General features: G+C 43.4%; 1 protein-coding gene and 1 long non-coding RNA gene across 3 annotated transcripts in view; one reads left to right on the top strand and one right to left on the bottom strand.

Annotated features, from left to right (window-relative positions):
• Nucleotides 1-27,503, top strand: part of afap1 (actin filament associated protein 1) — a 331,909-nt gene that overhangs the window by 247,704 nt on the left and 56,702 nt on the right. Inside the window, exons 9-10 of the mRNA XM_068040149.1 lie at nt 18,747-18,896; nt 19,524-19,735. Of these exons, the coding sequence (XP_067896250.1) occupies nt 18,747-18,896; nt 19,524-19,735 (362 nt within the window). The remainder of the gene's footprint in view (nt 1-18,746; nt 18,897-19,523; nt 19,736-27,503) is intronic.
• Nucleotides 1,073-27,328, bottom strand: LOC137374311 (uncharacterized). Of its 2 annotated transcripts, none has more exons than XR_010975780.1 (4): nt 27,123-27,328; nt 22,735-22,887; nt 19,616-19,702; nt 1,073-1,557 (listed from the first exon to the last, which is right to left on the bottom strand). It is a non-coding gene; the product is annotated as an uncharacterized lncRNA (long non-coding RNA). The 2 variants fall into 2 exon arrangements; XR_010975781.1 differs by having other exon boundaries at nt 27,134-27,328.

Below are 27,503 nucleotides of genomic sequence, written 5' to 3'. Positions count from 1 at the left end.
GCCGGGAAACAAGTTCTCCTTATTTACTCTATCAAAACTCTTTTTTGCCTTTGAACACTTCCATGAAATCTCCCTTGACGTTCTCTGCTGTAGGAAGAATAATCCCAGTTTCTCTACTCTCTCCACTTAACTGGTACCTCATCGCTGTGACCATTCTGGTAAGTCTCCTTTGCATCCTCACCAAGGTCTTAACATTCATTCCTAGGGAGGAAGATCTAATTCATTGGGTTATGTTACAGTTTCTGCATGTTCCAGGGCCCTTTGGAGTTGTCAGCATGAAGTCAGAGCGGCCCTAAGAGGATAAAGTCATCGGAATATTCATATTTGTCCTATGATGGCTGGATTCATGGAATAGAATCCCAAAATGTACCACCAGAAGGAAGCCATTTAGTCTATCATGCCTGTACTGATGCTAGATCTTCAACTGGAGTTATCTACTCCAATCCCATTTCCCTGCCCTTTCACTATTTCCTTTTGTAGTCTTCCTTTTTCAAATATTCAATTGACTCTCAAACAACCTTTTCATCTCTGCCTCAATAGCTGCTTCAGTTAAGGTATTCAATGCTCTGTTATCTCTCTGAATGAGATAAACTTCTAATTTATCCCTTTGTTAATGATAATCCTGATTCTCTGGCCCTTTGTTACTGATTGAGTATACTGATTCTGTGGGGGTGGAAAGTTCAGGAAAATGTGATTGTTTCAAAGTTCATTTGTGAGTTAACCAAGATGAATGCAGCTTTTTGCAATCTGACTGATACCCAGTCACAAGTATTCACCAAAACAATAGTGTCCATTGGAAGCACAACATGACTTGTATAGTATACAATAGATTATCAGCCAAAACTGAACTTGTCTGACTTCATTTGCCAGATTACTTATTGTTCTTGTTACGGACAGAGGGAGGATGGTGTGGATGACTTCCACTTTTCACCTCTTAACTGATCGCAGATAGCCTTTTTTTTAAATAGTGCTTTAGTCCTCGAGTGTCTTAATGTGTCAAGTAAACAGACAAATGACAGGTTTTCTCAGAGGTTTAAAAAAGAAGATAACTATTTATTTAACAACGCCCGAAAATATTCACAACCTCACCCACTCACTCATGCACATGTGTATATCTCCACAAGAAAAGATAGAGATTAGAGGTTAGCATGCATTTCAGTCTGATTGTTGTAAAAAGAGTTCACTTTGAAATCTTGTTGGTATTCCAGGAGGGATTTTTAACAATGTTGCAGGTCTGCTGTTCCTTTTCTTGGTTTACTGAAGTATTGCAGATTCCTTTGGTTAAGACTCAGTCAAAGTCAATGGGCAATCTTGTTAAAATTTTTCAGATAGGGAGTTTTCAAGGTCACCTCTGCAGGCTCTGCCTCGGTGGTTTAAAAATGTTGCAGGCAGAGTCCTCTTCTTGACTGGAATGCAATCTCTTAGCTGCTGGTCTGTTTGCATTTTAATGTGCCTTCCCCAGAACTAGTCCAAATGTGATGCTGGTTTAGTCTCCAACAGTCCTGATGTATATTTGCAGTGCAGGAGATGGTCACCTGACCTCTTATTCCATTTTGTCTGCAGAAAAAATGTGTCCATTATTTGGAGTTTAATTCACCAGTTTATTTTTATAGTTTATAATTGCTCCAGGTAACTTTATTTTCATAACAGGTCCTTGTGTGAGCAAGACATTCTAATTCTGAACTTCATTTTAACCAACAACTGATCAGAAATGCATATTGGAACGTAGACTTTAGTTTAGAGATACAGCACTGAAACAGGCCCTTCGGCCCACCGAGTCTGTGCCGACCATCAACCACCCATTTTGTACTAATCCTACACTAATTCCATATTCCTACCACATCCCCACCTGTCCCTATATTTCCCTACCACCTACCTATACTAGGGGCAATTGCTAATGGCCAATTTACCTATCAACCTGCAAGTCTTTGGCATGTGGGAGGAAACCGGAGCACCCGGAGGAAACCCACGCAGACACAGGGAGAACTTGCAAACTCCACACAGGCAGTACCCAGAATTGAACCCGGGTCGCTGGAGCTGCGAGGCTGCGGTGCTAACCACTGCACCACTGTGCCGCCCTTGTTAAGACAATTGAAATTGTTAGACAAATAAAGACCAAGGTCTGTATGGTTCATACAACAGCAAAATTACTTCAGATGCTAGAAATCTGAAATAAAAACAAAAATGGTGGAAATAGCCAACAGATCAGGCAGCATCTGTGGAGAGAGAAATAGTGTAAACATTTCAGGTAGACAACCTTTCGTCAGAACTGTTCAGTCTATTTCATCACCCTGATATATAATTAACACCTAGTGGACACCCATTGAATACTTATCTAGTGTAAGTACTTGGCTGAATAAAACAAGTCAGCAAATTAATGCCAAGCGTGGCATGAGGGTATAAGGGTATCAGTGTTAGATGCGAGATAATTACTTGAGCTCATTGTCATCAGTGACTCCAGTTGAGTGGACTTTGCATTCCCCTGAGATCTGGAATATATCTTTTCCTATCCAGTATCTAGTTAAACAATTGCGTGGCCCAAGAATCATAACCTTACTCCAAATGCCAATTACTGAAATATTACACACACCACATTTGAATTCTCCATTCTTTAACAAAAGGTGGACTGAAATGCACTTTATCAAGAGTATAGAAATAGGAGGATAGAGAAGATGAATTCATGGCTGGAGAGGGTACAGGAAGAAGGGCTTTAGATTCCTGGGACATTGGGACCGGTTCTGGGGGAGATGGGACCTGTATAGGCCAGAGTGGTTGCATCTGAGCAGAGCTGGGACCAATGTCCTTGTGGGGTGATTTGCTAGTGCTATTGGTGAGAGTTTAAACTGACTTGGCAGGGGTGTGGAAACCAGGAGGTAATATTAGAGATGAAAACCAAGGTGCAGAGAATTGGGAGAGCCAGATAGTACCAGAGTTGGAAATAGTAAGATATTAGGTGGGGTCAGAATAAGAAGGAATGTAATAGGATCTAAATTAGGTTTACTGTGCATGCATGTGAATGCACGGAGTGTGGTAAATAATGTTGGTGAGTTGTAGGCACAGATAGCCAAGAATTATAGAGTTGTTATAAAGGAGACTTGAATTTTCCTAATATACACTGCGATAGTAATATTGTAAAGGTCAGAGAGAGGCAAGCATTTCTAGAGTGCATTCAGGAGAATTTTCCACATCAGCATGTTTCAAGTCGGACAAGGAAGAAGGCATTGCAGGATCTGGTTCTGGGGAATGAGGTGGGTCAACTGAATCAAGTGTCAGTATGGGAACTTTTAAGGGACAGTGATCATGGTATCATAAGGTTTAGATTGGCTATGGAAAAGGACAAGGGACAATCCAGAGTAAAAATAATTAATTGGGGTGAGAACAGGCCTGGCCCAGGTAAAATGGAGTCAAAGATTGACAGGCAGAGCTATAATGGAACAATGGGCCTCCCTTGAGGAGGATGTAGTTCGGTTTGGGTGCAGTTAAGGTGCATTCCTATGAGGGGGTAAAGATAGGGCAAACAAGTTTAGAGCTCCCTAGATGACAAAAGAGATAGCGAGTAAGATGAAGCAGAAAAAGTGTGCATATGACTGATGTCAGGTGGATAATACAATTGAAAACCAGGTTGAATATAAAAGGTTCAGAGGGCAAATGAAAAAAACAAATAAGAGAAGCAAAGAGAGAGTATGAGAAGCGACTGACAGCGAACATAAAAGGGAATCCAAAACTTCTATAAGCATACAAATAGTAAAAGGGTGGTAAAAGGAGGAGTGGGGCTGATTAGTAATCTAAAAGGGAATTTATGCATGGAGACAGGGGGTATGGCTGAGGTGCCAAATGAGTACTTTGCATCTGTCTTTACCAAGGAAGAAGATGCTCCAAAAGTCATAGTGAAGGAGGAGGTAGTTGACACACTGGATGGGCTAAAAATTGATAAATAGCTGGCATTAGATCGGCTGCCTGTACTTTAACATTGATAGGTTACCAGGATTGGATGAGATTCATCCAAGGATACTGAGGGAAGTAAGGGTGGAAATTGCGGAGGCACTGACCAAAATCTTCCAATCCTCCTCAGATATGGGGTATTGACAGAGGACTGGAGAATTGCAAATGTTACTCCTTTGTTCATAAAAAAGGGTGTAAGGATAAACCCAACAACTACAAGCCAGTCAGTTTAACCTCTGTAGTGGGTAAACTTTAGAAACAATAATTTGAGACAAAATTAACAGTCACTTAGACAAATGTGAATTAATTAAGGAAAGCCAACACAGATTTGTAGAGTACAAATCATGTTTAACCAACTTGCTTGAGTTTTTTGATGAGGTGACAGAAAGGGTTGATAAGGATAATGTGGTTGAAGTGATATATATGGACTTCCAAAAGGCATTTGATAAAGTGCCACATAACAGGTTTGTCAGTAAAGTTAGAGCCCATGGAATAAAAGGGGCAGTAGCAGCATGGATGCAAAATTGGCTGAGTGACAGGAAACAAAGAGTAGTGGTGAAAGATTTTTTTGGGCTGGAGGAAGGTATATAGTAGGGTTCCCCAGAGATTGGTGTTAGGACCTCTGCTTTTCACAATCTATATTAATGACCTCTTTTGGGCCTCCTTATCTCGAGAGACAATGGATACGCGCCTGGAGGTGGTCAGTGGTTTGTGAAGCAGCGCCTGGAGTGGCTATAAAGGCCAATTCTGGAGTGACAGGCTCTTCCACAGGTGCTGCAGAGAAATTTGTTTGTTGGGGCTGTTGCACAGTTGGCTCTCCCCTTGCGCCTCTGTCTTTTTTCCTGCCAACTACTAAGTCTCTTCGACTCGCCACAATTTAGCCCTGTCTTTATGGCTGCCCGCCAGCTCTGGCGAATGCTGGCAACTGACTCCCACGACTTGTGATCAATGTCACACGATTTCATGTCGCGTTTGCAGACGTCTTTATAACGGAGACATGGACGGCCGGTGGGTCTGATACCAGTGGCGAGCTCGCTGTACAATGTGTCTTTGGGGATCCTGCCATCTTCCATGCGGCTCACATGGCCAAGCCATCTCAAGCGCCGCTGACCTAGACTTGGATAAACAGGGCACAATTTCAAAATTTGCAAATGACACAAAACTTGGAAGTATTGTGAACTGTGAAGAGGAAAGTGATAAACTTCAAGAGGACATAGGCTGGTGGAATGGTCAGACAGATGAAATTTAAAGCGGAGAAGTGTGAAGTGATTCATTTTGGTAGGGAGAATGAGGAGAGGCAATATAAAATAAAAGGTACAATTCTAAAGGAGGTGCAGGAGTGGTGGGACCTGCAGACATGTGTGCATAATTCTTTGAAGGTGGCAGGGCAGGTTGAGAAAGTGATTAATAAAGCATACAGGATCCTGGGCTTTATAAATAGGGGCGTAGAGTACAAAAACAAGGAAGCTGTGATAAACCTGTATAAAACACTGGTTCAACCTCAACTGGAGTATTGTGTCCAGTTCTGGACACCACACTTTAGGAAGGATGTTAATGCATTAGAGACGGTGCAGAAAAGATTCATGAGAATGGTTCCAGGGATGAGGAACTTCACTTATGTGGAGAGGTTGGAGAAGCAGGGACTGTCCTCTTTGGAGAAGATTAAGAGGAAACTTGATAGAGGTGTTCAAAATCATGAGCGGTCTGGACATAGCAGATAGGGAGAAACTGTTCCCATTGGTGAAAGGATTGAAAGCCAGAAGTTACCAATTTAAGGTGATTGCCAAAAGAAGCAAAGGCGACATGAGAAGAAACATTTTTACACAGCAAGTGGTTAGGATCTGGAATGTACTGCCTGAGATTGTGGTGGAGGCAGATCCAATCGAGGCCTTCAAAAGAGATTTGGATAATTATATGAAGAGATAAATTTGCAGGGCTACGGGGAAAAGGTGGGGGAATGCGTCTAGATGAATTGCTCTTGCAGGGAGCTGGCATAGACACGATGGACCAAATGGCCTCCATCTGTGCTCTAACCATTCTTTGATTCTATGATTCTGAGATGAGGCACGGCTTCAAACCAGTAACTGCTTTATTTATATAATTGAAACATATGAACAGAGGTTGGCCATTCAGTCGCTCGGGCCTGTTCCACAATGGCTGATCTGTACTTCCACTCTATTTATCTGCCTTTGCTCTGTATCCCTTACCTAGCAAAAATTTCAATTGATTCAGCACTCACAGCCTTTTGGAGACAGAGTTCCAGATTTCCATTATCCTTAGTGAAGAAATGCCTCCTAATTTCACTCCTATAATACATGAATGGACAGTATTTAAATTCCATAGTGAGAACATATATTTCCTACCCTTTTCAAGGAGTGAAAATATTAAAGGTGCAACTGACTTGCTTTCTAAAAATGAGCTCACCTAATGTATCAAGGAGTATAAATACAGAAGTCATTAAGAGTTGCGATGCAGGTCAGTAAAGCCACAACGAAAGCAAACCAAGCACTAACTAGGATTTATTTCGAGAGGGATAGAATTGAAAAGTAGAAATGTTATGCTAATTTTGTGTTAAACATTGGTTAGATCACTCTTGGAGTACTGTGTACTATTCTGGTCGCTGTATAATGTAAAGGATATCGAAGTATTGGAGAAGATGCAAAAAAGATTTACAAAGATGATACCAGAGCTGAGAGGTTAGACCGATTAGGAAAGGATGCACAAGCTGGATCTCTCTTGAAAAAAGAAGTCTGAGGGATGACCTAATAAAGTTCTTTAAAATTTAAAAATAGAACACAGAGGGGGGAATTTTAACCTGCCTTGGCTGGTAGGAGCTGGTGCATGGGGGTGGCTAAAGATCTAAAAAAAAATGCCAGTATGTCAGTAATCTAACATGACCCCGCTGACTTCTGTATTTACATTTCAAGGCACTTGGGAAATCCTATGGGAGAAGCAAATTGGTAATTATCATACGTAAAATGCCAATTGTTCAGAGATTTAAGCTGGTATTCTAGCTTTAACTTCGACCACACAGGTTTCCCAAGCTGTCTGAAACTCGCCAGAGTCAACAGGGTGATAGCACAGCAGTGATTGACAGAGCTGTGAAATTGACAGCCTGGGAAGCCTTTAAGTACTGAACTATGACAGCTGCTTCCTTGCCTGAGTGAAAGGGACAGGGCTTGTTCTCAGAGTGTACTTTCACTAATTTGGAGCTGTTTCCAACACTTTGAAGACCATTTCTGCTGCCTTGGACTTTTTTAACTTCAATCTTCACTTCCCTGCTGTTAGCCTTCTCAGCAATGTGGGAGCAGCTTATGCAGCTCTACCTTGGACCTCTGATGAGAATCAAGAGGAACAGCAGCAGCAATAGCAACAGCAGCACCTGCCTCCTTAGGCCCCTGCTGCTCCGCAGGACAGACAGGATGAACACAGAGCTCCAGGTTGAAGGAGGCGATACCCCCATCACGGGGTATACTTGCAGAGGATCAGCTTTCCGGACATAACTGAGCAACAGTGCCTCAGTAGGTTCAGACCTCCTGAAATAAATTAAGGGAGCCCTGCATTTAAAAAGTGCAGGGCATTTGGGAAATCCATTGTCCCGGATTTCCTAACCTCAAACCCCACCCCCAGCCACCAGCCCCGGCATGGAATGTGCCTCTGGGATAAAATCCAGGTCATTGAATTTCTTTGGTGTTTGTGAGAGAGGTTGTTTACTAAACATTACAAATAATGTTTGTAATTTAAATGTCAAGTGTGATTTAATAGCTAAATGTGAACTATAAGTGCACTTCATAGTTTGCAATCAATCAATGCAGAATTTCCTATGTTATTATAGGTTAAGATATGTTCCTATAGGTAGGGGCATCAAGGGTTATGGAATAAAGGTGGGAAAAGGGAATTGAGGTGCATATCAGCTTGAGGAGGTTGAATGATCTATTCCTGTTCCTTATGTTCCAAAGGTAAGAAAAGCTTATGAGGACATGGGTAAGGGGTGTGATACCATTTTCATCCTTTTCCTCTCTAAAACAGTTGCTGCAAATGTATGTCCCATAGTGCAGAGGGCAGCTGACCAACTTATTTCTTGGCCACCTTGATGACAGTCTTCAGCTGACACTTGCAAAAGGGGCCGAGAAACAGCTTTACCACTGCTTTCCATCCTTCTGGCACAGTACTGTTGTGAGACTTGGCAGCACCCCAAAGCAACATAAATGAATTTAGTTACTTAGTGGAGGGCGGTGGGAAGGGGAGTGGGACTACAACGTGGTTGCAAATGCTGATATGTTTTAACTCTATTATAGGGCAATTATACAATCCTTTTTTTTTTCACAATCCTGTGTTTCCACAAGGTAACCAAAATTATAAGGAGTGCGGGTTGGAGAATCGCGGCTTGTTGTCGCAGCTGTATCTTGGACTCGGGTTCATTTTAAGCATGAATTGCAGCTGGGAACGCAGAGTGTCTCCTTGCATTTTTTGCTGGTCGCTAACATTTTAACAAAAAGTGATTGAATAAACCTTCAAGGGGCTATAGATCGGAACTCAGCACAGATCAAACCCACCTATATTAGATGAACAAATTTCAATGGAAGTGACTAAAAGCTTTTTTTTGATTTGGTAAGCTTGTTAATAATGAACCGGGGCATCATTTCATAACTGCACAGTCACATCAAAATGATGTTACTCTCTTCAGACCTGGAGGTGATAGGAATGAATTTATGTGAGGGTTCTCCACTCTGCAGTTACAATGGACAGCAGAGGAAACCCCAAGGAAATTTGCCCCCTGTGTGTTTAATAAATCGGAAGCTTTTGGAGTCTCTTTATCGGTGACAGGAAGGAATTATACAGAGTGAGGGCTTGGTCGTGGTTGTTGTCAGAGAGCATGGCTGTTTAGCCACTGACAGTATGTATCCCAGCGGAGCAGAAGAAGGTTACTTTTTTTTATTCATTCATGGGATGTGGGTGTCACTGGCCAGGCCAGCATTTATTGTCCATCCCTAATTTCCCTTGAGAAGGTGGTGGTGAGTTGCTTTCTTGAACCACTGCAGTCCATGTGGGGTAGGTACACCCACAGTGCTGTTAGGAAGGGAGTTCCAGGATTTTGACCCAGTGACAGTGATATAAGTGATATAGTTCCAAGTAGGGATGGTGTGTGGCTTGGAGGGGAACTTGTATCTGCAACTAAGCATGATGCATCTGTATTAGTGTAAAAGATCTCCTTTGTGGAGTAGTTGTCCAGGATTTTGCACTTCCGAAACAGATGGCAATGGAGAGGGGCAGGGGTGGTGCATAAAATTGGCTTCGGGGTCGGACCTCCAATGTCATCACACCGGAAACGTATTTTACCAGCAACGGATAGGAACCCGTGTGGGGCCGCCACTTCAGTTTTCAAAATGGACAATTTAGAGGTTGTTAACATTGTCAAGAAGCCAATAGACTGCGATTTTTATGAGGCCCTCCGGATTTAACGATGAGTGCATGGGGGACATGGGGTGTCAGAGCCTCAGGACGTTTTAAAGGGTAGCAATGGGGTGGCAGCCGAGGTCATAACTGCAATCAGCAGCTGTAGAGTTTTATGACCAAGGTGGGAGTAGTGCACTGTCTTACTCTAGTTCCACTTCTCCACAGGTCACAACATATTATTTAAATGTTTACCTAGTTACCGATACGGCCAATTATACAATCTATTTTTATTTCAGAATAAAATCCACCAACCAGGTTTCTTTAATAAACAACAAAGTTATTAATTTATTATAAAACAAGACTTATTCAGTAAAGTTGCAAAGCACTAACACACAGATTGAAACATGAAAGTTCCCTTTTAAATTAGCCCAACACACAAACACACACACCGGTTAAAGAAAAAATAAGGAAGCTTTCTCTGCAGAGATCTCTTTACAAAAAAAGACAAAAAACTTTGGCCAAATACTTGTTAATTCTTGAAGGAAAAGGATAAGATAAGGAATGATATCAGTTGTCCCTTTATTCTGGCGTCCAAATAGGCGTAGATAGCTGTCACTGGGATCTTTTTAGAGCAGTTCTCTTCAGGCGACATCGAGGATTAGTCTGGCAGGCTTTCCAGGAGAAATGCGGCATCAGAGGTTTCAGCTATCACACACTGGATTCTCAGAGAGGTGGAGAAAGGATGAACTGGTGTCTTCTCTCTTAGCAGGCTGATCCCCAACTGACTCAAACCAATCCCGAACAAAACCAACTCTTGACCACATGAATCTTGACATGTCATTTCTCTGTGAGCAACTCCCCTTAGTCACCATGCCTCCTATTGTTTATTTAGCCTAAGACATGTGACATCCAGTAAGGGTTGTTTTTAAACAGAAATCTCAAGTCCTTCCAGTCACTTTTTTTAAAAAAAAAGTCCAGCATCTATGGAATCAGTTCAGTCTTCCAAATGAATCCATCTCCACAATCTTCAAACACAAGTCCTGAAATAATATTTAAAAATTGAAGCACATTCATAACAGGAGTCAGGCATTTTCCTTCATAGGTAGGAAAGTCCAGTGCGGGCACAGCGTTTATCATGCAGGAGAGGTAATTGGGAAGCCATTGATCTGGGATCAAGCCTGAGATCCTGGCAGGGGTAGGGGATCAATTGAGAGGGGCCTGAGTTTGGTGGGGGGGGGGGGGGAGGTGTTGGGTGGTTGGCAGCATTTCAGCAGCTACTGGCAGGCTGACCCTTCAGATTGGCAGTGCCATGGGCATCATTGTTTCAGGAGGAGCGACCTCCAGCGAGGAGGAGAATCTGAGAGGGGTACGGGCAAATGGATCAGGACAGCAGCAACCTCAAGGCCACCTGCAGGGGCAGCCTCGTGATAGGGAAGTGGCAGAACGCCACTGAGGAGACAGCAAGTGGGTGCCAGTGCAGAGATGAAGGTACCATGTGGCCAGGGTATACCATGTCCCAACAGCAACTTGAGGCGTTGGTGTCACTGGCAGAGGGGCTGAGGAGTCGTTGTTTACACTTGGAGCGTCTTGAAAGAACTCCCCAGAACTAAAGGGCAGCAACTCCTCCCTTTCGAGGTAACCTCCCTGCTAACCTCAATAGGTCAAGGATCTGGTGGAGACTCCAGGCACCTTTTCCCCCACTTACATTGCTACTGCTCCCTTGAGTGCATGGATTTGGCGATGGTGTGCAGATCTGTGCACATCTCCGGCATCCACTGACTGGTCTGCTGGATATGGCTCTCCAGAGGAATCGCCAATCTCTCGATGGAGGAGGCCATGTGCACAGACGAGGGAGATCGCAGCACCTGTGGCCTGGATGAACTCCTCCACTGTGCGAGCCAGGGCACGCATAATCTCTTGAAGCTCCACCAGATCTTCAAGCACCATGCGCAGGACTTCCTGCATCTGAGACCTCATCGACTCCAGAGGCACATCATCACCCTGGGGCTCAGCATGGGCCTGGCTTCCCACACTCCTCCGACAGCTGGTCAGATGGATGTGTGTTGCTCTCACCAGGTTCTGAGCCCAAATCTACTCGCGAACAAATAACCACCAAAGTGAAAGTATCTCTGCTGGTGGAGGGTGCAGGGGAATGATCTGATGCTGCACCTTCTGAGGTTCCCTCCTCCTCAGAGTTGGACGCATGTCCCCCAGAGATGGCAGCTCTCTGTTCCTATGGTTGGCCTGCATAAGAAAACAGAATGATCAGTGCTTCTCGCCCCTCCAGACAGAAGTCACAGAATCGGCTATATCTCCTATCGAAGTCTGTGCATTGGAGGGCGCTATCACTCATGATCGCCTGAGGCTCCCTGGTGCCTGATCATGAGGTTCCTCACCCTCCTCTGACTGAACTCCACCTACACCGTCTGCAGTGGAGCAGCCACCATGATGCCCTGCCAGCTTTAAAGCCTCCTCCTCTATGGGCGTCAGGATTGCAATAATTGGGATCCTGCCTCCGGTCCAGGCCCTTTCCTTGACGATTTGGGTCCTCTTCTCCTCTGGAAACACGAAAGAGCAATGTTAGTCACTCCACAAGAGCAGACACAATGCCTATTTGGCTTGCACTCTAGCTGCCGCCTCTGTGCCACTGGCATGCTTGTGGCATTGGGCCACTCCGGAGCAACTTTGCGAGGGTTAGCAGTGTCTTGCCCCTTGACAGAGCTGCAGCCATTCCTCTCTAAGGGGATGCTGCAGCCTCCACCCTTCGTCAACTACATGTTGGCCTCTCCATCCCCACCATCCACACCCTAACACTTTAGCCAGTTGCTGACCCCTAAGGTACCCGAGGTGTTGTACTCACCCTTACAGAGCAGAGAAGAACATTGATGAGTTTGCGGCACTGCGTCTAGGTTCTCCGGATGACTCCATGGCTGCTGACCACCTCTCTGCCCTACGTCCAGGCTTGCTTGGTTAGGCGGGGAGGTCCTCCTCCGCCTGTCCCTGGGGAGGAGGACCTCCCACCTTGTCTGAGTAGCCTGGAGGAGAACACGCAGGGAGTTGTCACTGAGCTGTGGAGCCAACTGGGATCTTCCTTCTGCTGTGCCGACAAGCGTATCCTTCCTCAGGATTTCTTCCAAGGCTAATGGAATGGCTGCTCACAGACTGATGGAGGATGGCCGCTCACAGGCTGAGGAAAGATGAATGATGCAGCATCGGATGTCTGAAGCAGGGCTGTGGTGCTGATGGCCTTGTAAACATGGCGACAGCACTTCCTACCATGACAGTTGACGATATGGCCACCACATCAATCCCTGCCTCCAACTGCTGAGTGGTCAGCCACCCCGCCTGCTGGCTGTTAATTGGCTGACCAGTGCAAGATTGCTCCGGACACAGAAGTCGGAGTGGGAGGGCCATTACCACCCACTTCCGGTTCTGCCTTCTGCTTCCCGCCAGGTACCTTAAAATCCCAGCCATTAAGTGCCAACTGGATGATGCTATTCTCCTTCACACCCGCCATGACTGAAATGATGTTTTCCTACCAAAGTTCTGCTCCTGATTCTCTATTAAAGCACTGATCAGTGCGTGCAGGCTTGCTTGGAATAATGGACCTTTCAGATTTGATGTTAAGACAACTTTGCTCAAATATTTCACATTCACAATTGCAAAAACAAATATTTGACAATTATATTTGTTAGGTAGTTTGTTAGCTTTTTGAAAGGTATTGAGTGTGGTGTCATTCTGGCTCAGTTGGTAAACTCACAGTCTCTGAGTCTGAAGCTTGTGGGCTCAAGGCATACTCCTGACCTCACAAGCCAGGTTGACACATTATTGCAGTGTTGAAGCAGTGCAGCATTATCAGAGGGACTGTCCTTTGGATGATTTGTTAAATCAAACCCAATCTACCTGTTCAGCTGAACATAAACCGTCACGTAGAATTATTTGAAGGAGAGCAGGAAGTTTTCCCAGTCTTGGCCATCATTCCTGTCTCAATCAATACCACCTATCAAAAACAGACTTGTCTCTGTTGCTGTTTGTAACCTTGATGCCTGCAGACATGTTGCCACATTCACTTACATAACAACAGTGCCTGCACTTCAATAGTACTTATTTAAAAATGCAAATGATGGATATCTGAAATAAAAACAGAAAACGCTGGAGATACATATCAGGTCAGGCAGCATCTATAAAGAGAAAAGACTGGTTATGATGTTTCTTGGGTTTAAGCCTCATCAGTAGTAATTCACTGGCTAAGACGCTTTGGGATTTCCTGAGGATCTGATCAGGCACTTGAGGAAAGCAAGTTTCTTGCTAAACGGCTCACATCATAGCTAAACAGCGATTGGCTACACTTTTTAATTCCCAGTAACAAAATTATATTCTTAGGATTTTTACACCTCTCAACATTGTATTCCCTGGATTGCGTTAGCAGGTCATAAATCAATGTTGTTTGAACAGGGAAAAATAAAACACTGACTTTCTTCTTTCTTTTGGGCCTCCTTATCTCGAGAGACAATGGATATGCGCCTTGAGGTGGTCAGTGGTTTGTGAAGCAGCGCCTGGAGTGGCTATAAAGGCCAATTCTGGAGTGACAGGCTCTTCCACAGGTGCTGCAGAGAAATTTGTTTGTCGGGGCTGTTGCACAGTTGGCTCTCCCCTTGCGCCTCTGTCTTTTTTCCTGCCAACTACTAAGTCTCTTCGACTCGCCACAATTTAGCCCTGTCTTTATGGCTGCCCGCCAGCTCTGGCGAATGCTGGCAACTGACTCCCACGACTTGTGATCAATGTCACAGGATTTCATGTCGCGTTTGCAGACGTCTTTATAGCGGAGACATGGACGGCCGGTGGGTCTGATACCAGTGGCGAGCTCGCTGTACAATGTGTCTTTGGGGATCCTGCCATCTTCCATGCGGCTCACATGGCCAAGCCATCTCAAGTGCCGCTGACTCAGTAGTGTGTATAAGCTGGGGGTGTTGGCCGCTTCGAGGACTTCTGTGTTGGAGATATAGTCCTGTATTCTCCGGAGGCAGCGAAGATGGAATGAATTGAGACGTCGCTCTTGGCTGGCATACGTTGTCCAGGCCTCGCTGCCATAGAGCAAGGTACTGAGGACACAGGCCTGATACACTCGGACTTTTGTGTTCCGTGTCAGTGCGCCATTTTCCCACACTCTCTTGGCCAGTCTGGACATAGCAGTGGAAGCCTTACCCATGCGCTTGTTGATTTCTGCATCTAGAGACAGGTTACTGGTGATAGTTGAGCCTAGGTAGGTGAACTCTTGAACCACTTCCAGAGCGTGGTCGCCAATATTGATGGATGGAGCATTTCTGACGTCCTGCCCCATGATGTTCGTTTTCTTGAGGCTGATGGTTAGGCCAAATTCATTGCAGGCAGCCGCAAACCTGTCGATGAGACTCTGCAGGCACTCTTCAGTGTGAGATGTTAAAGCAGCATCATCAGCAAAGAGGAGTTCTCTGATGAGGACTTTCCGTACTTTGGACTTCGCTCTTAGACGGGCAAGGTTGAACAACCTGCCCCCTGATCTTGTGTGGAGGAAAATTCCTTCTTCAGAGGATTTGAACGCATGTGAAAGCAGCAGGGAGAAGAAAATCCCAAAAAGTGTGGGTGCGAGAACACAGCCCTGTTTCACACCACTCAGGATAGGAAAGGGCTCTGATGAGGAGCCACCATGTTGAATTGTGCCTTTCATATTGTCATGGAATGAGGTGATGATACTTAGTAGCTTTGGTGGACATCCAATCTTTTCTAGTAGTCTGAAGAGACCACGTCTGCTGACGAGGTCAAAGGCTTTGGTGAGATCAATGAAAGCAATGTAGAGGGGCATCTGTTGTTCATGGCATTTCTCCTGTATCTGACGAAGGGAGAACAGCATGTCAATGGTCGATCTCTCTGCACGAAAGCCACACTGTGCCTCAGGGTAGACTCGCTCGGCCAGCTTCTGGAGCCTGTTCAGAGCGACTCGAGCAAAGACTTTCCCCACTATGCTGAACAGGGAGATTCCACGGTAGTTGTTGCAGTCACTGTGGTCACCTTTGTTTTTATAGAGGGTGATGATATTGGCATCGCGCATGTCCTGGGGTACTGCTCCCTCGTCCCAGCACAGGCATAGCAGTTCATGTAGTGCTGAGAGAATAGCAGGCTTGGCACTCTTGATTATTTCAGGGGTAATGCTGTCCTTCCCAGGGGCTTTTCCGCTGGCTAGAGAATCAATGGTATCACTGAGTTCCGATTTGGTTGGCTGTATGTCCAGCTCATCCATGACTGGTAGAGGCTGGGCTGCATTGAGGGCAGTCTCAGTGACAGCATTCTCCCTGGAGTACAGTTCTAGGTAGTGCTCAACCCAGCGGTCCATTTGTTTGCGTTGGTCAGTGATTATGTCCCCCGATATAGATTTGAGGGGGGCGATCTTCTTGATGGTTGGCCCAAGAGCTCTCTTCATGCCATCATACATTCCTCTGATGTTTCCGGTGTCTGAGGCCAGCTGAATATGACTGCATAGGTGTTGCCAGTAGTCATATTATATTCTTAGGATTTTTACACCTCTCAACATTGTATTCCCTGGATTGCGTTAGCAGGTCATAAATCAATGTTGTTTGAACAGTGAAAAATAAAACACTGACTTTATTTAGTTCAATTTAAGGCAACATGCTTAACATAAGCAATGTTTAAAGTGAAGTTGTTCACTTGCACTACTGTACTGCTTTTACAAATTGATTACCTATTCGGGGCAAAAAGAAACTGTTGCATTCTTACTAAATGCACTGCATGATTGTATTTTTTTCTTGTGAAAAACTATGTGCACCAGAGAGAAAATTACATTGTTTTCTGAGATTATAGTCATTTGAAGAGTAAGGAAGTTCCAAAATAAAGACTATTTGGTCTGCGGAAACAGTGCATATACCAATTACGTATTCTGTGGCATTTAGCAATTCAGCAGATGCCTCTTGCTTCTTTGCATCTACATCTTTGTTGATTTTACTTTCAGATCAATTACATTTTTATTGCTGTAATCAGATGACTCTAAAATTGTCCTAAACAAATGGTTAGTTTTTTCCTAAACAAACATTGAGCTCTGAGTACTGAGCGTCTTTTAGGATCCAAAGTGGTGATAACACTTCATTTATTAGTCCTGTGTTCCTTTCATTGGGGCATGATGTGTGGCACAGTATAAACAGAGAAAGAAATAATGAACAAAATATTAAAATAAAATAATGTGCTGAATGGATCAAGGTTTTCTACCAAATTGAAACAGATTTTTAAATAAAACACAGGAGACAGTGGCATGGTGGTAGTGGCACTGAACTAGTAATCCAGAGGCCCAGGCCACTGCCCTGGGGACAAATCCCACCACAGCAGCTGGTGGAATTTAAATTCAATTAATTAATACAAATCTGGAATTGAAAGTTAATCTCAGTAATGGTGCCATGAAACTATCATTGATTGTCATAAAAAACCATTTGGTTTACTAATGTCCTTTAGGGAAGGAAATCTGCCGTCCTTATCTGGTTTGGCTTACGTGTGGCTCCAGACCCACAGACTCTTAACTGCCCTCTGAAATGGCCTAGCAAGCCACTCAGTTGTCAAGGGCAATTAGAGATGGGCAACAAATGTTGATCTTGTCAGGGATGCCCAATCCCATGCCAGAATAAAAGGAAATTGCTGAAAGAAAGCAGTGTCCGTAAATGGACAAAAAGCAATTTGTTGCTCCGGCCACGTCATTCTGCTGATCAGTCTGATAGATAATGTTGGAGGCAATCTTGTCAGTACACATCAATCAGGTCTGTTTCATCATGCTCCCCTCTGCACACAATTAGTATGGTCATTGGAAACAAGTAACTACTGTTCTACAAAAGCTATACAAGATCCCAAGATTACAGTTCTCATTTCCCTGCAACATCCAACCAAGAACCAAACCATAGGCCGTCAAAATTGGGACCAGCAAACTGCAGTATAAAGTAGCTAAGGAAAGAAATGAGACAGACTTTTATGTGGCAGAAAACCCATAGTAGTACTGCTGGATTCTCAAAGTGTAGGTGCAGCCAGCTCAGAGTCTAATGTAAAAATGCTGGGATTCACTAAAATCAATTGTTGAAAAGACCCATTTTTAGTCTTAGTGAGTCTAGTAGTTTTAGATTTGGCTTGCAGCTGGCAGCACAAGGTCCACATCTCAGGAAACCAGCAGCACATTGTAAAATAAAGGAAGAACTTATATTTATATGGCACCTTTCACAACTTCAACACTTTACAGTTATTGAAATACTTTTGATGTGTAATCATCTTTGAATTATAAGAAACAAGGTAGCCAATTTGCAGACAACGAGGTCCCACAAATAGCAAAGAAATCAATGACTATTGTTTAAGTGTTGATTGAGGGATAAATGTCAGCCAGGACACTGGGCAAAGTCTCCGGTAAGAATCTTTAATTAATTCTTCCCAACAGTTTGTCTAGTGGGTTATCAGTCAGAGTATGAGGTCAGCTCCTCTGAAATGCCCTTTCTCAGGCTCTCATCGGCATGGTGATGGTAAGATAATTGGACAGCCCATTAACTCTCTCAGACATCTTGGTGCTAAAAACAGACCTTTTAAGTTCAAGGGTCGTTTGATCTTTTCTGCTACCTACAAATTAGGCCACTAAATCTGTTAAGCAGAATAATATCACTTCGTCTAAGAGTTTGGGGCGATAGGAGGTTGGAAAATTTCATATTGGTCATTCAGGGTGGTCTTTGATGTTTAATTTTTCAAAGTTTATTACAATAGTTTGTAACAACGTTCATGCTGATCCTTAACATTTGCGTTCATTAATTGTCAAAGATTTTCAACAATATTGTGTCTGCAATACAACATAATAGAATAATTCAATCTTTAATCAACAGAAAATTTTAAAACAGACAGAATGAGCACCGTAAGACCTGAAACTGCTTCTCTCTCCACAGATGCTGCCAGACCTGCTGAGTATTTCCAGCATTTCTTGTTTTTATACCACAAGAATATGCACTTCGTTGCTCAAATCATATACTAACCAAAATTATTTTGGCACTGGACGATAGAGTAAAACAGCCAATATTGGATCAGCTGTCTGTCATACGTCTCTCAATCATGGTGGCTGTATCAATATCATCCATTTTACACAATCGGTAAAAGTGTGAATTACCCCATTAATTACAAAATAAAGACTTGGGGCCCAACATTTTGATGAGTGTGCTGCACCTCGGCAAGTGAGGTGGAGAGAAACTCACAGCTGTCCAAATTGAAGGATGCCAACCCTTATCGTAAATTGTGGTGACAGGAACATTAGATAGTTTGGCATAGCCTGTAGCTTGCAATGTGAACCACATGCATTATCTTGATAATATCCTGATGGAGAAATCCGAATTGGTTTTATCAAACAGGAAAAGGGAAGAAAAATGCAAAGGCAGAGCCAAAAGGGGCTGTGAGCAAGGTCACTGGAAAGAAAATTACCAGGATTATTGGCTTGGGAAAAAAGAAGCCATCGACAGATGAACAGACCTCCTCTGCTGAGGAAGATATCCCAACCTGTGGTATGTTTCTTAATGCCCTTGGCAGAGATTACTTGAGGCTTATCAGTTGCTGGGTTTCAACACATTATTTTTATGTCTAAATGTTTTGGTTCATTTTTATTAACAAAAACTTATGCTTTGTTTACATTTCAAACCCTAATTCTAGTGACATCCAACCTTCCTTATGGGGTTTCTCCTGATCATTTAGCAGAGTTACAGCAAATGATCAGGAGAACCCCTACGGAAATTCAACCCCTGTATATTCATGGAAACCATTAATATAAATTGCCCACTTTGGCAGAGAAAAGTTGAACTGGATAATTGGTCTTATTTTCCTCTGTGTGTTTCATTGTAAGTGTACTGTATTTCATAATAGACTGCAGATTAAATAAGGCCATGGGCTCCAAGTAGATTTGATAATGTACCAGTGATACGAATTTAGAATACATGTTATTGATGAACTATCTATGCAGTGCAAAAAAAACCCCACATTTAATGATAGCTTGCCCATAAGGTTCCTTTTCATCTGTGCTGTTACAGAAGCTTTGAAAATAAGGGAACTGGAAGAGTTCTGTCTGAGAGGTACCAGAAGCTGTGGTGTAAGTGTGTAGAGGATGAGTATTTTCCCTCCTGTCCTGATTTTTCTAGGCTATCTGAATGTGCTGTCTAACAATCGATGGAGGGAACGCTGGTGCAGAGTGAAAGACAACAAGCTGATCCTGCACAAAGATAGGACTGACCTGAAAATTCACATGGCTTCTATTCCACTGCGCGGATGTGAAATCATTCCAGGCCTGGATTCCAAACACCCACTGGCATTCCGTCTGCTTAGAAATGGACAGGAAGTGGCAGTTTTAGAGGTGCGGTATTGCTACATTCAAAGAATTACAATTATTGAACTGGAAACATCAGTATCATTATTTCAGTATCAGTATCATTACTTCAATGGTAATTGAACACACTAAGGAAAGTGGTTCTCTCCTTGATTGTTGCCGTTTTTAAAGAAAAAAAGCAAATAGCTGGAGGAAAACAATCAGAATGTGAGTTCATTATCAACTGCAGTATTTAGCACTAAAAGTACTGACTTCACAGAGCAGAACATCAGCTTCTCGGGCATCTTGTTGCAACCACAAGGGAACTACAGTGTAAGCTACTGGTAAAAGATCATTGCTTTAGTGGTTGTCTGACGTGGTTAACATTTTGAATTGATATTGTAAATCGAAGAACTGAATTGAAAGCATTCTAACATGCCAATGAGGGGTAGGGTGAGGTTAGGATGGGGTTGGAGGGGGTGGGGAAGAGCAACTGGACTTTCACTGAATCCACTGCAGATCCAAGGCAAAAAACACAAAAGCAAGATCCCGGGGATGCTGGAAATCTGGAACAAAAGGTCACGCAGACCTAAAATGTTAACTCTGCTTTTTCTCTCCACAGATGTCTGACCTGCTGAGTACTTCCAGCATTTTCTGTTTTTGTTTCAGGTCCAAGGCAAACTGCTTTACAAAAAGTGCCATTTAGGAACATAGGAGCAGGAGTAGGCCATTCAGCCCATCGAGCCTGCTCCACCATTCAATACGATCATGGCTGCTCATCCACTTCAATGCCTTTTTCCCACACTATCCCCATATCCCTTCATGTCATTGCTATTTAGAAATCTGTCAATCTCTGCTTTAAACATACTCAATGACTGAGCTTCCACAGCCCTCTGGGGTAGAGAATTCCAAAGATTCACAACCCTCTGAGTAAAGACACTTCTCCTCATCTCTGTCCTTAAGTGGCTTCCCCCTTATTTTGAAATTGTGTCCCCTGGTTCTAGACTCCCCAGCCAGGGGAAACATCTTACTTGCATCTACCTTGTCGATCCCTTTAAGTATTTTGTAGGTTTCAGTGAGATCACCTCTCATTCTTTGAAACTGTACAGAATACAGGCCCAGTTTCCCTAATCTCTCTTCATAGGACAGTCCCGCCATCCCGTGAACAAGTCTGGTGAACCTTCGTTGCACTCCCTCTATGGGCAATAATATTCTTCCTAAGGTAAGGGGACCAAAACTGCACACACTACTCCAGGTGCGGTCTAACCAAGGTTCTATACAATTGAAGCAAGACTTCACTACTCCTCTACTCAAATCCTCTTGCGATAAAGGCTAGCATACCATTAGCCTTCCTAATTGTTTGCTGCACCTGCATGTTAGCTTTCAGTGACTTATTGACAAGGATACCCAGGTCCCTTTGTACATCTACACAATCTCTTACCATTTAAGAAATATGCTGCACATCTATTCCGCCTACTGAAGTGGATAACCTCACATTTTTCCACATTATATTCCATCTGCCACGTTACGTATGAGCATACGAATTAGGTGGAGAAGTAGGCCATTCGGCCCCTCTAGCCTGCTCCTTCATTCAATAAGATCATGGCTGATCTGTGTGTCTCGAATTCCACACTCCCATTTACCCCTGATAACCTTTGATTCCCTTGCCTATCAAGAATCTATCTATCTCCGCCTTAAAAATATTCAATGACCCCACCTCCACCACCTTCCGAGGCAGAGAGTTCCAAAGTCGCACAACCCTCTGAGCGAAAAAAATTCTCCTCATCTCTGTCTGAAAAGTACGACTCCTAATTTTAAAACAGTGCCCCCTAGTTCTGGACTCCCCCAGAAGAGGAAACATCCTTTCCACATCCAACTTGTCAAGATCGTTCAGATCTTATAAACTTCAATCAAGTCTCCCCTCACTCTTCTAAACTCCAGTGAAAACAAGCCCGGTCTGTCCAACCTTTCCTCATAAGACAACCCGCTCATTCCAGATATCAATCTAGTAAACCTCCTCTGAACCGCCTCCAACGCATTCACATCCTTCGTTAAATAAGGAAACCAAAACTGCACACAGTATTCGAGATGTGGTCTCACCAATGCCCTGTATAACTGAAGCATAGCATCCTTACTTTTATTTTCTATTCCTCTTGTAATAAGTGATAGCATTCCATTAGCCTTCTCTATTATCTGCTGTACCTGCATTTTTGTGACTCATGCAAGAGAATACCTAGATCCCTCTGCACCTCAGAATTCTGCAGTCATTCTCCATTTAAGTAATACTCTGCTTTTTTATTCTTCCTGCCAAAGTGAACAACTTCACATTTTTCCACATTATACTCGATCTGCCAGTTTTTTGCCCACGCATTTAGCCTATCTATATCGGTCTGCAACCTCCTTATGTCCTCTTCACAACATACTTTCCTACCTATCTTTGTGTTATCTGCAAATGTAGCTACCATGCCATCACTCTCCTCATCTAAGTCATTGATATAAATTGTAAAAAGTTGAGGCCCAGCACAGACTCCTGCAGGACTCCACTCGTCACATCCTGCCAATCAGAAAAGGACCCATTTATTCATATTCTCCGTTTTCTACCAGCCATCCAATCTCCTATCCATGTTAATATGTTACCCCCCTACAACATGAGCTCCTACTTTGCGCAGTAACCTTTAAGGTGGCACTTTGTCAAATGCCTTCTGGAAACCCAACTACAGTATATCAACAGGCTCCCCTTTATCCACAACACATGTTACTCCTTCAAAGAACTCTAATAAATTGGTTAAACATGATCTCCCTTTCACAAAGCCATGCTGACTATTCTCAATTACCTTGAGTTTTTCTAAGTGCCCAGCTATAGCCTCCTTAATGATCAATTGTAATACCTTCCCCATGACAGACATCAAGCTAACTGGCCTATAGTTACCTGTTGTCTGCCTCCCCCCCCTCCCTCCCACTTCTTGAATAGAGGGGTTATATTTGCTACTTTCCAGTCTAATGGAACCTTTCCAGAATCTAGCAAATTTTGAAAAGTTAACACCAACCTCATTAGCCAGCTCTTTTAAGATGCTAGGATGAAGTCTGCAGTTCCATCAGTTTGGTCAGTACTGCTTCTCTGGTGATTGTAATTTCATCAAGTTCCTCTCTTCCTTCCTCCTCCTGATTTACAGCTATTACTGGGATGTTTTTAGTATCCTCTATAATGAAGACAGAAGCAAAATATTTGTTCATTTCATCCGCCATTTCCTTATTATCCTATTAACTCCCCATTCTCACTCTCTAGACGACCAACCCTCACTTTACTTACTCTTTTCCTTTTTAAATACCTGTAGAAACTCTTGCTATCCGTTTTTACATTTCTAGCTAGCTTCCTCTCATACTCTAATTTCTTTCTCCTGATTAACCTTTTAGTCATTCTCTGCTGTTCTTTATATTCTGACCAATCATCTGACCTGCCACTCCTCTTTGCACAATTATATGCTTTTTCCTTAAGTTTGATGCTTTCTTTAACTTCTTTAGTTAACCACGGATGGTGGGTCCTCCCCTTAGAAGTTTTCTTTATAGGAGGAATATGCTTATCCTGCATATTCTGAATTACCCCCTCGAATGTCTGCCACTGCTTCTCTATCGATCTGTCTCCTAGCCTAGCAACCCAGTGTAAAGGCCTGCTATCGACCTGAACCCGATGGGACCTGACGACCCGGGTTCGGGTCGGTGTCGGGCCGGACACACACGGTAAGTGCTCTGCCGGTAAGTATTAAAAATAAAAAACTTACCTGAGCTGGGAGTCCGGGACGAAACTGAGTCTGCGCAGTGAACAAGTGATGTCACTATGACGTCGTTACGCATGTGCTGCAGCTGCGTGGAGCTTCCCAGTCGGAAGGTAAGTGAAGGTATGATTGGGTCAGGCTCGGGTCAGGCACAGGGCGAAATTGGAGGGACTCAGGCCAGGTCGGGCTCGGGTCCGCTGTGGATCGGTCGGGTTTGGGTCGGATCTTTTACCCGACCTGAGCAGGCCTTTAACCCAGTGTCCTTGCTCACTCACTAGGTGTGTCCCCTTGAAGCAACTTTGCATCTTCCTCACCCAGGTTTGTGTCATCTGCGAACTTGGAAATATTACATTTGGTCCCCACATCCAAATCATTGACATACATTGTGAACAGCTGGGGCCCAAGTACTGATTCTTGCGGTATCCCACTAGTCACAGCCTGCCAATGTGAGAGTGACCTGTTTATTCCTATTCTCTGTTTTCTGTTTGTTAACCAATCCTTAATTCATGCCAGTATTTTACCTCCTATCCCATGTGCTTTAATTTTGCTAACCAACCTCCTGTGGGGGATTTTATCAAAAGCCTTCTGAAAATCTAAGTATACCATGTCCACTGACTCTCCTTTACCAATTCTGTTGGTAACATCCTCACAAAACTCCCAACAGGGTCATCAAACATGATTTCCCATTCATAAATCCGTGTTGACGATCCCCAATCACATCATTATTATCCAAGTGTCCATTTATCACATCCTTTAGATTGGACAGGCTAAGCATGTATCTGCTGGATTTTAGAAGAGTAAGAGGCGAATTGATTGAAACATATAAGATTCTATGGGGTCTTGACAGGGTGGATGTGGAAAGGATGTTTCCTCTTATGGGAGAATCTAGAACTAGGGGTCACTGTTTAAAAATAAAGGGTCACTGTTTAAGACAGAGATGAGGATAATTTTTTTTTCTCACAGAGGGTCTGGAGTCTTTGGAACTCTCTTCCTCAAAAGGCAGTAGAAGCAGAGTCTTTGAATATTTTTAAGGCAGAGGTAGATAGATTCGTGATAAGCAAGGGGGTGAAAGGTTATTGCGGATCGGCAGGATTGTGGAGTTGAGGTTACAATCAGATCAGCCATGATCTGATTGAATGGCGGAGCAGGCTTGAGGGGCCGGGTGGCTGCTCCTGCTCCACCTAATTTGTATGTTTGTATGTTTAGAACAGATTCTAGCATTTTCCCTACTGCTAATGTAAGGCTAACAGGTCTGTAGCTCCCTGTTTTCTCTCTCCCTCCCTTCTTAACTAATGGGGTGACATTTGCTACCTTCCACTTTGCAGGAACCATTCCAAAATCTATAGAATTTTAGAAGATGATCACTAATGCATCCACTATCTCCATTGCTATGTCTTTCAACACTCTGGGATGTAGAATATCAGGTCCTGGGGACTTATCAACCTTCAGCCCCATTAATTTCTCCAATATGACCTTCTTACCAATAATAATTTCCTTCAATTCCTCATTCTCCCTAGTCCCTGGGATCTATAATTCTGGGAGATTTCTTGTATTTTCCTCAGTGAAGACAGACGCAAAGTAATCATTTAGCTTCTCTGCCATTTCTCTGTTCTCCATTATAAATTCTCCTGACTCTGCCTGTAATGGATTCATATTTGTCTTAACCAAACCAAACATTTCCTTTTTACAGTCCGTTTTTATGTTTTTTGCTAGTTTACATTCATTTTCTATTCTCCCTTTCTTTATCAGTTTCTTGGTTCACCTTTGCAGTATTCTAAAATCCTCCCAGTCCTCAGGTTTACCACTGTTTCTAGCCTTTTCTGTTAATCTTATACAATCCTTAACTTCCTTTATTAACCATAGTTGACTGACTTTACTTTTTGAGTTTTTGTGCCTTGAAATAATGTATAGTTGCTGTAATCTATGTAATGATTCTTTAAAGACTATCCATTGTCTATGTACTGTTATACCTTTAAATGTATTTTCCCAATCCACCTCAGCCAGTTTGCCCCTCATAATTTCCTTTGTTCAAATTTAACACCCTGGCTTCATGTTGAACTACCTCACTTTCAAACATAATGTAAAATTCTATCATATTATGGTCACTCATCCCTAAAGTTTCCTTTACAAGCAAGGTTATTAATTAGCCTTTTCCCATAATACTAGGTCTAAAATAGCCTGTTCTCTAGTCAGTTCCTCAACATACTGCTCTAGAAAACCATCCCTAACACACTCCAGAAACTCATACTCCACAGCATTAGTGCTCAATAGGTTTACCCAGTCTATATGCTGATTGATGTTACCCATGATTACTGTATTACCCATGCCACCTGCTTCTCTAATCTCCTGATAAGTACCATGCCCCACATTACCACTACTGTTTGGTGCCTATAAACAACTCCTACCAATGTTTGCTGCCCTTTGCTGTTTCTTAGCTCCACCCAAACAGATTCCACATTTTGTTCTTCCGATCTGGGGTCCTCCCTTACTAATGTACTGATCCCATCCCTTATTATCAGCACAACATCACCTCCTTTTCCTGTTTGCCTGTCCTTCCTAATTGTCAAATATCCTTGAATATTCAGTTCCTAGTCTTGATCAACCTGTAGCCATGTTTCTGTAATGGCAATTAGATCATACCCATTTCCCTAATTGTGCCTTTAAATCATATTGTTGCGAATGCTGTGTCCATTCAGGTACAGTGCCATTAACCTTGTCGTCATGTCATTATTCTGCATTCTAAGCCTAGTTGTTACTCGCCTTTGCTTCGCCTGCCTTCTAATTTCGCTTGCTACTTTTTTACTTCCTGTTACCAGCTTTGCTTCCTTCCAATTTGAGCTACCCCTCAGGTTCCCATTCCCCTGACAAGCTAATTTAAACCTCCCGAACAGCACTAGCAAATCTCCATGCGAGGATATTAGTCCCGGTCCTGTTAAGGTGTAGCCCGTCCATCTTTTACAGGTCCCACCTGCCCCAGAACCAGTCCCAATGCCCCAGAAATCTGATGCCCTCCCTCCTGCACCAATTCTCCAGCCACGTATTCAATCGCTCAATCCTCCTATTCCTATGCTCGCTAGCACGTGGCACTGGGAGTAATCCTGAGATTACTGCTCATGAGGTCCTGCTTTTTAATTTCCTTCCTAACTCCCTAAAATCTGCTTTCAGGACCTCATCCCTCTTCCTACCTATGTCATTGGTACCAATGTGTACCATGACCTCTAGCTGTTCACTCAGAAGGATGTCCTGTAGCTACTCTGCGACATCCTTGACCCTGACACCAGGGAGGCAACACACCATCCTGGAGTCACATTTACTGCTGCAGAAACGCCACGGACTTTGGTTTGGCTGCATTCCCCTGAGGAACCATCGCCCTTATCAGTATTCAAAATAGACAGCCGTTTAACAAGCAAGATAGACTTAGGGGACTCCCGTACGACCTGCCTGCATGCTCCCATTCTCTCTCTGCCTGCATGCTCCGAACCTGCGGTGTTACCATCTCCCTAACCGTGCTATCCATGTAGTTCTCCACCTCGCGAATGCACAACAGTGCCACCGTTCGAGTTCCGAAACCCGGAGCTCAAGCTTCCGCTTGGCCGAGTTGACCTGCTATACTGTAACTTTAAAAACTATTTATTACAATTAGAATAAGTAGAATAACTTACCAGTTACTCACCAATCAGCTTCTTCCCTTGTACCTAAGTAAAAGCCAGCTACTGGAGGCTGAAGAAAGATAGAAAAGGCTGTTCTTCAGGTTCTAATGGCAAAAGGAAAACCTGTCTCAGCATTTTCCATTTGGCCATTGAAGGGGGAAGAAAATTCCTCGTTTACAGGAATGCAAATCTTCCTGCTTGTGCTCTAAGCTGCTGCTTTGCCTATTTTGAATACTGCCAGTGTATTTAATGCTTGTCAGAGTCAACTTCCCGACTTCCAAGTGTGAATATAAATGCAAATTATCTCTAACTATTTTAACCATGTCTCAACCTTTGGTCAGCCAGTTTATGGCTTTAGCCCAAGAAATGTTTATATCGCACACAGAAAGTGGC

The sequence above is a fragment of the Heterodontus francisci genome, chromosome 1 (genome assembly GCF_036365525.1).
Source record: "Heterodontus francisci isolate sHetFra1 chromosome 1, sHetFra1.hap1, whole genome shotgun sequence".
NCBI classification, from domain to species: domain Eukaryota; kingdom Metazoa; phylum Chordata; class Chondrichthyes; order Heterodontiformes; family Heterodontidae; genus Heterodontus; species Heterodontus francisci.
The sequence above is the reverse complement of the archived record's forward strand: the minus strand, read 5'-3'. Positions and strand labels throughout refer to the sequence as shown.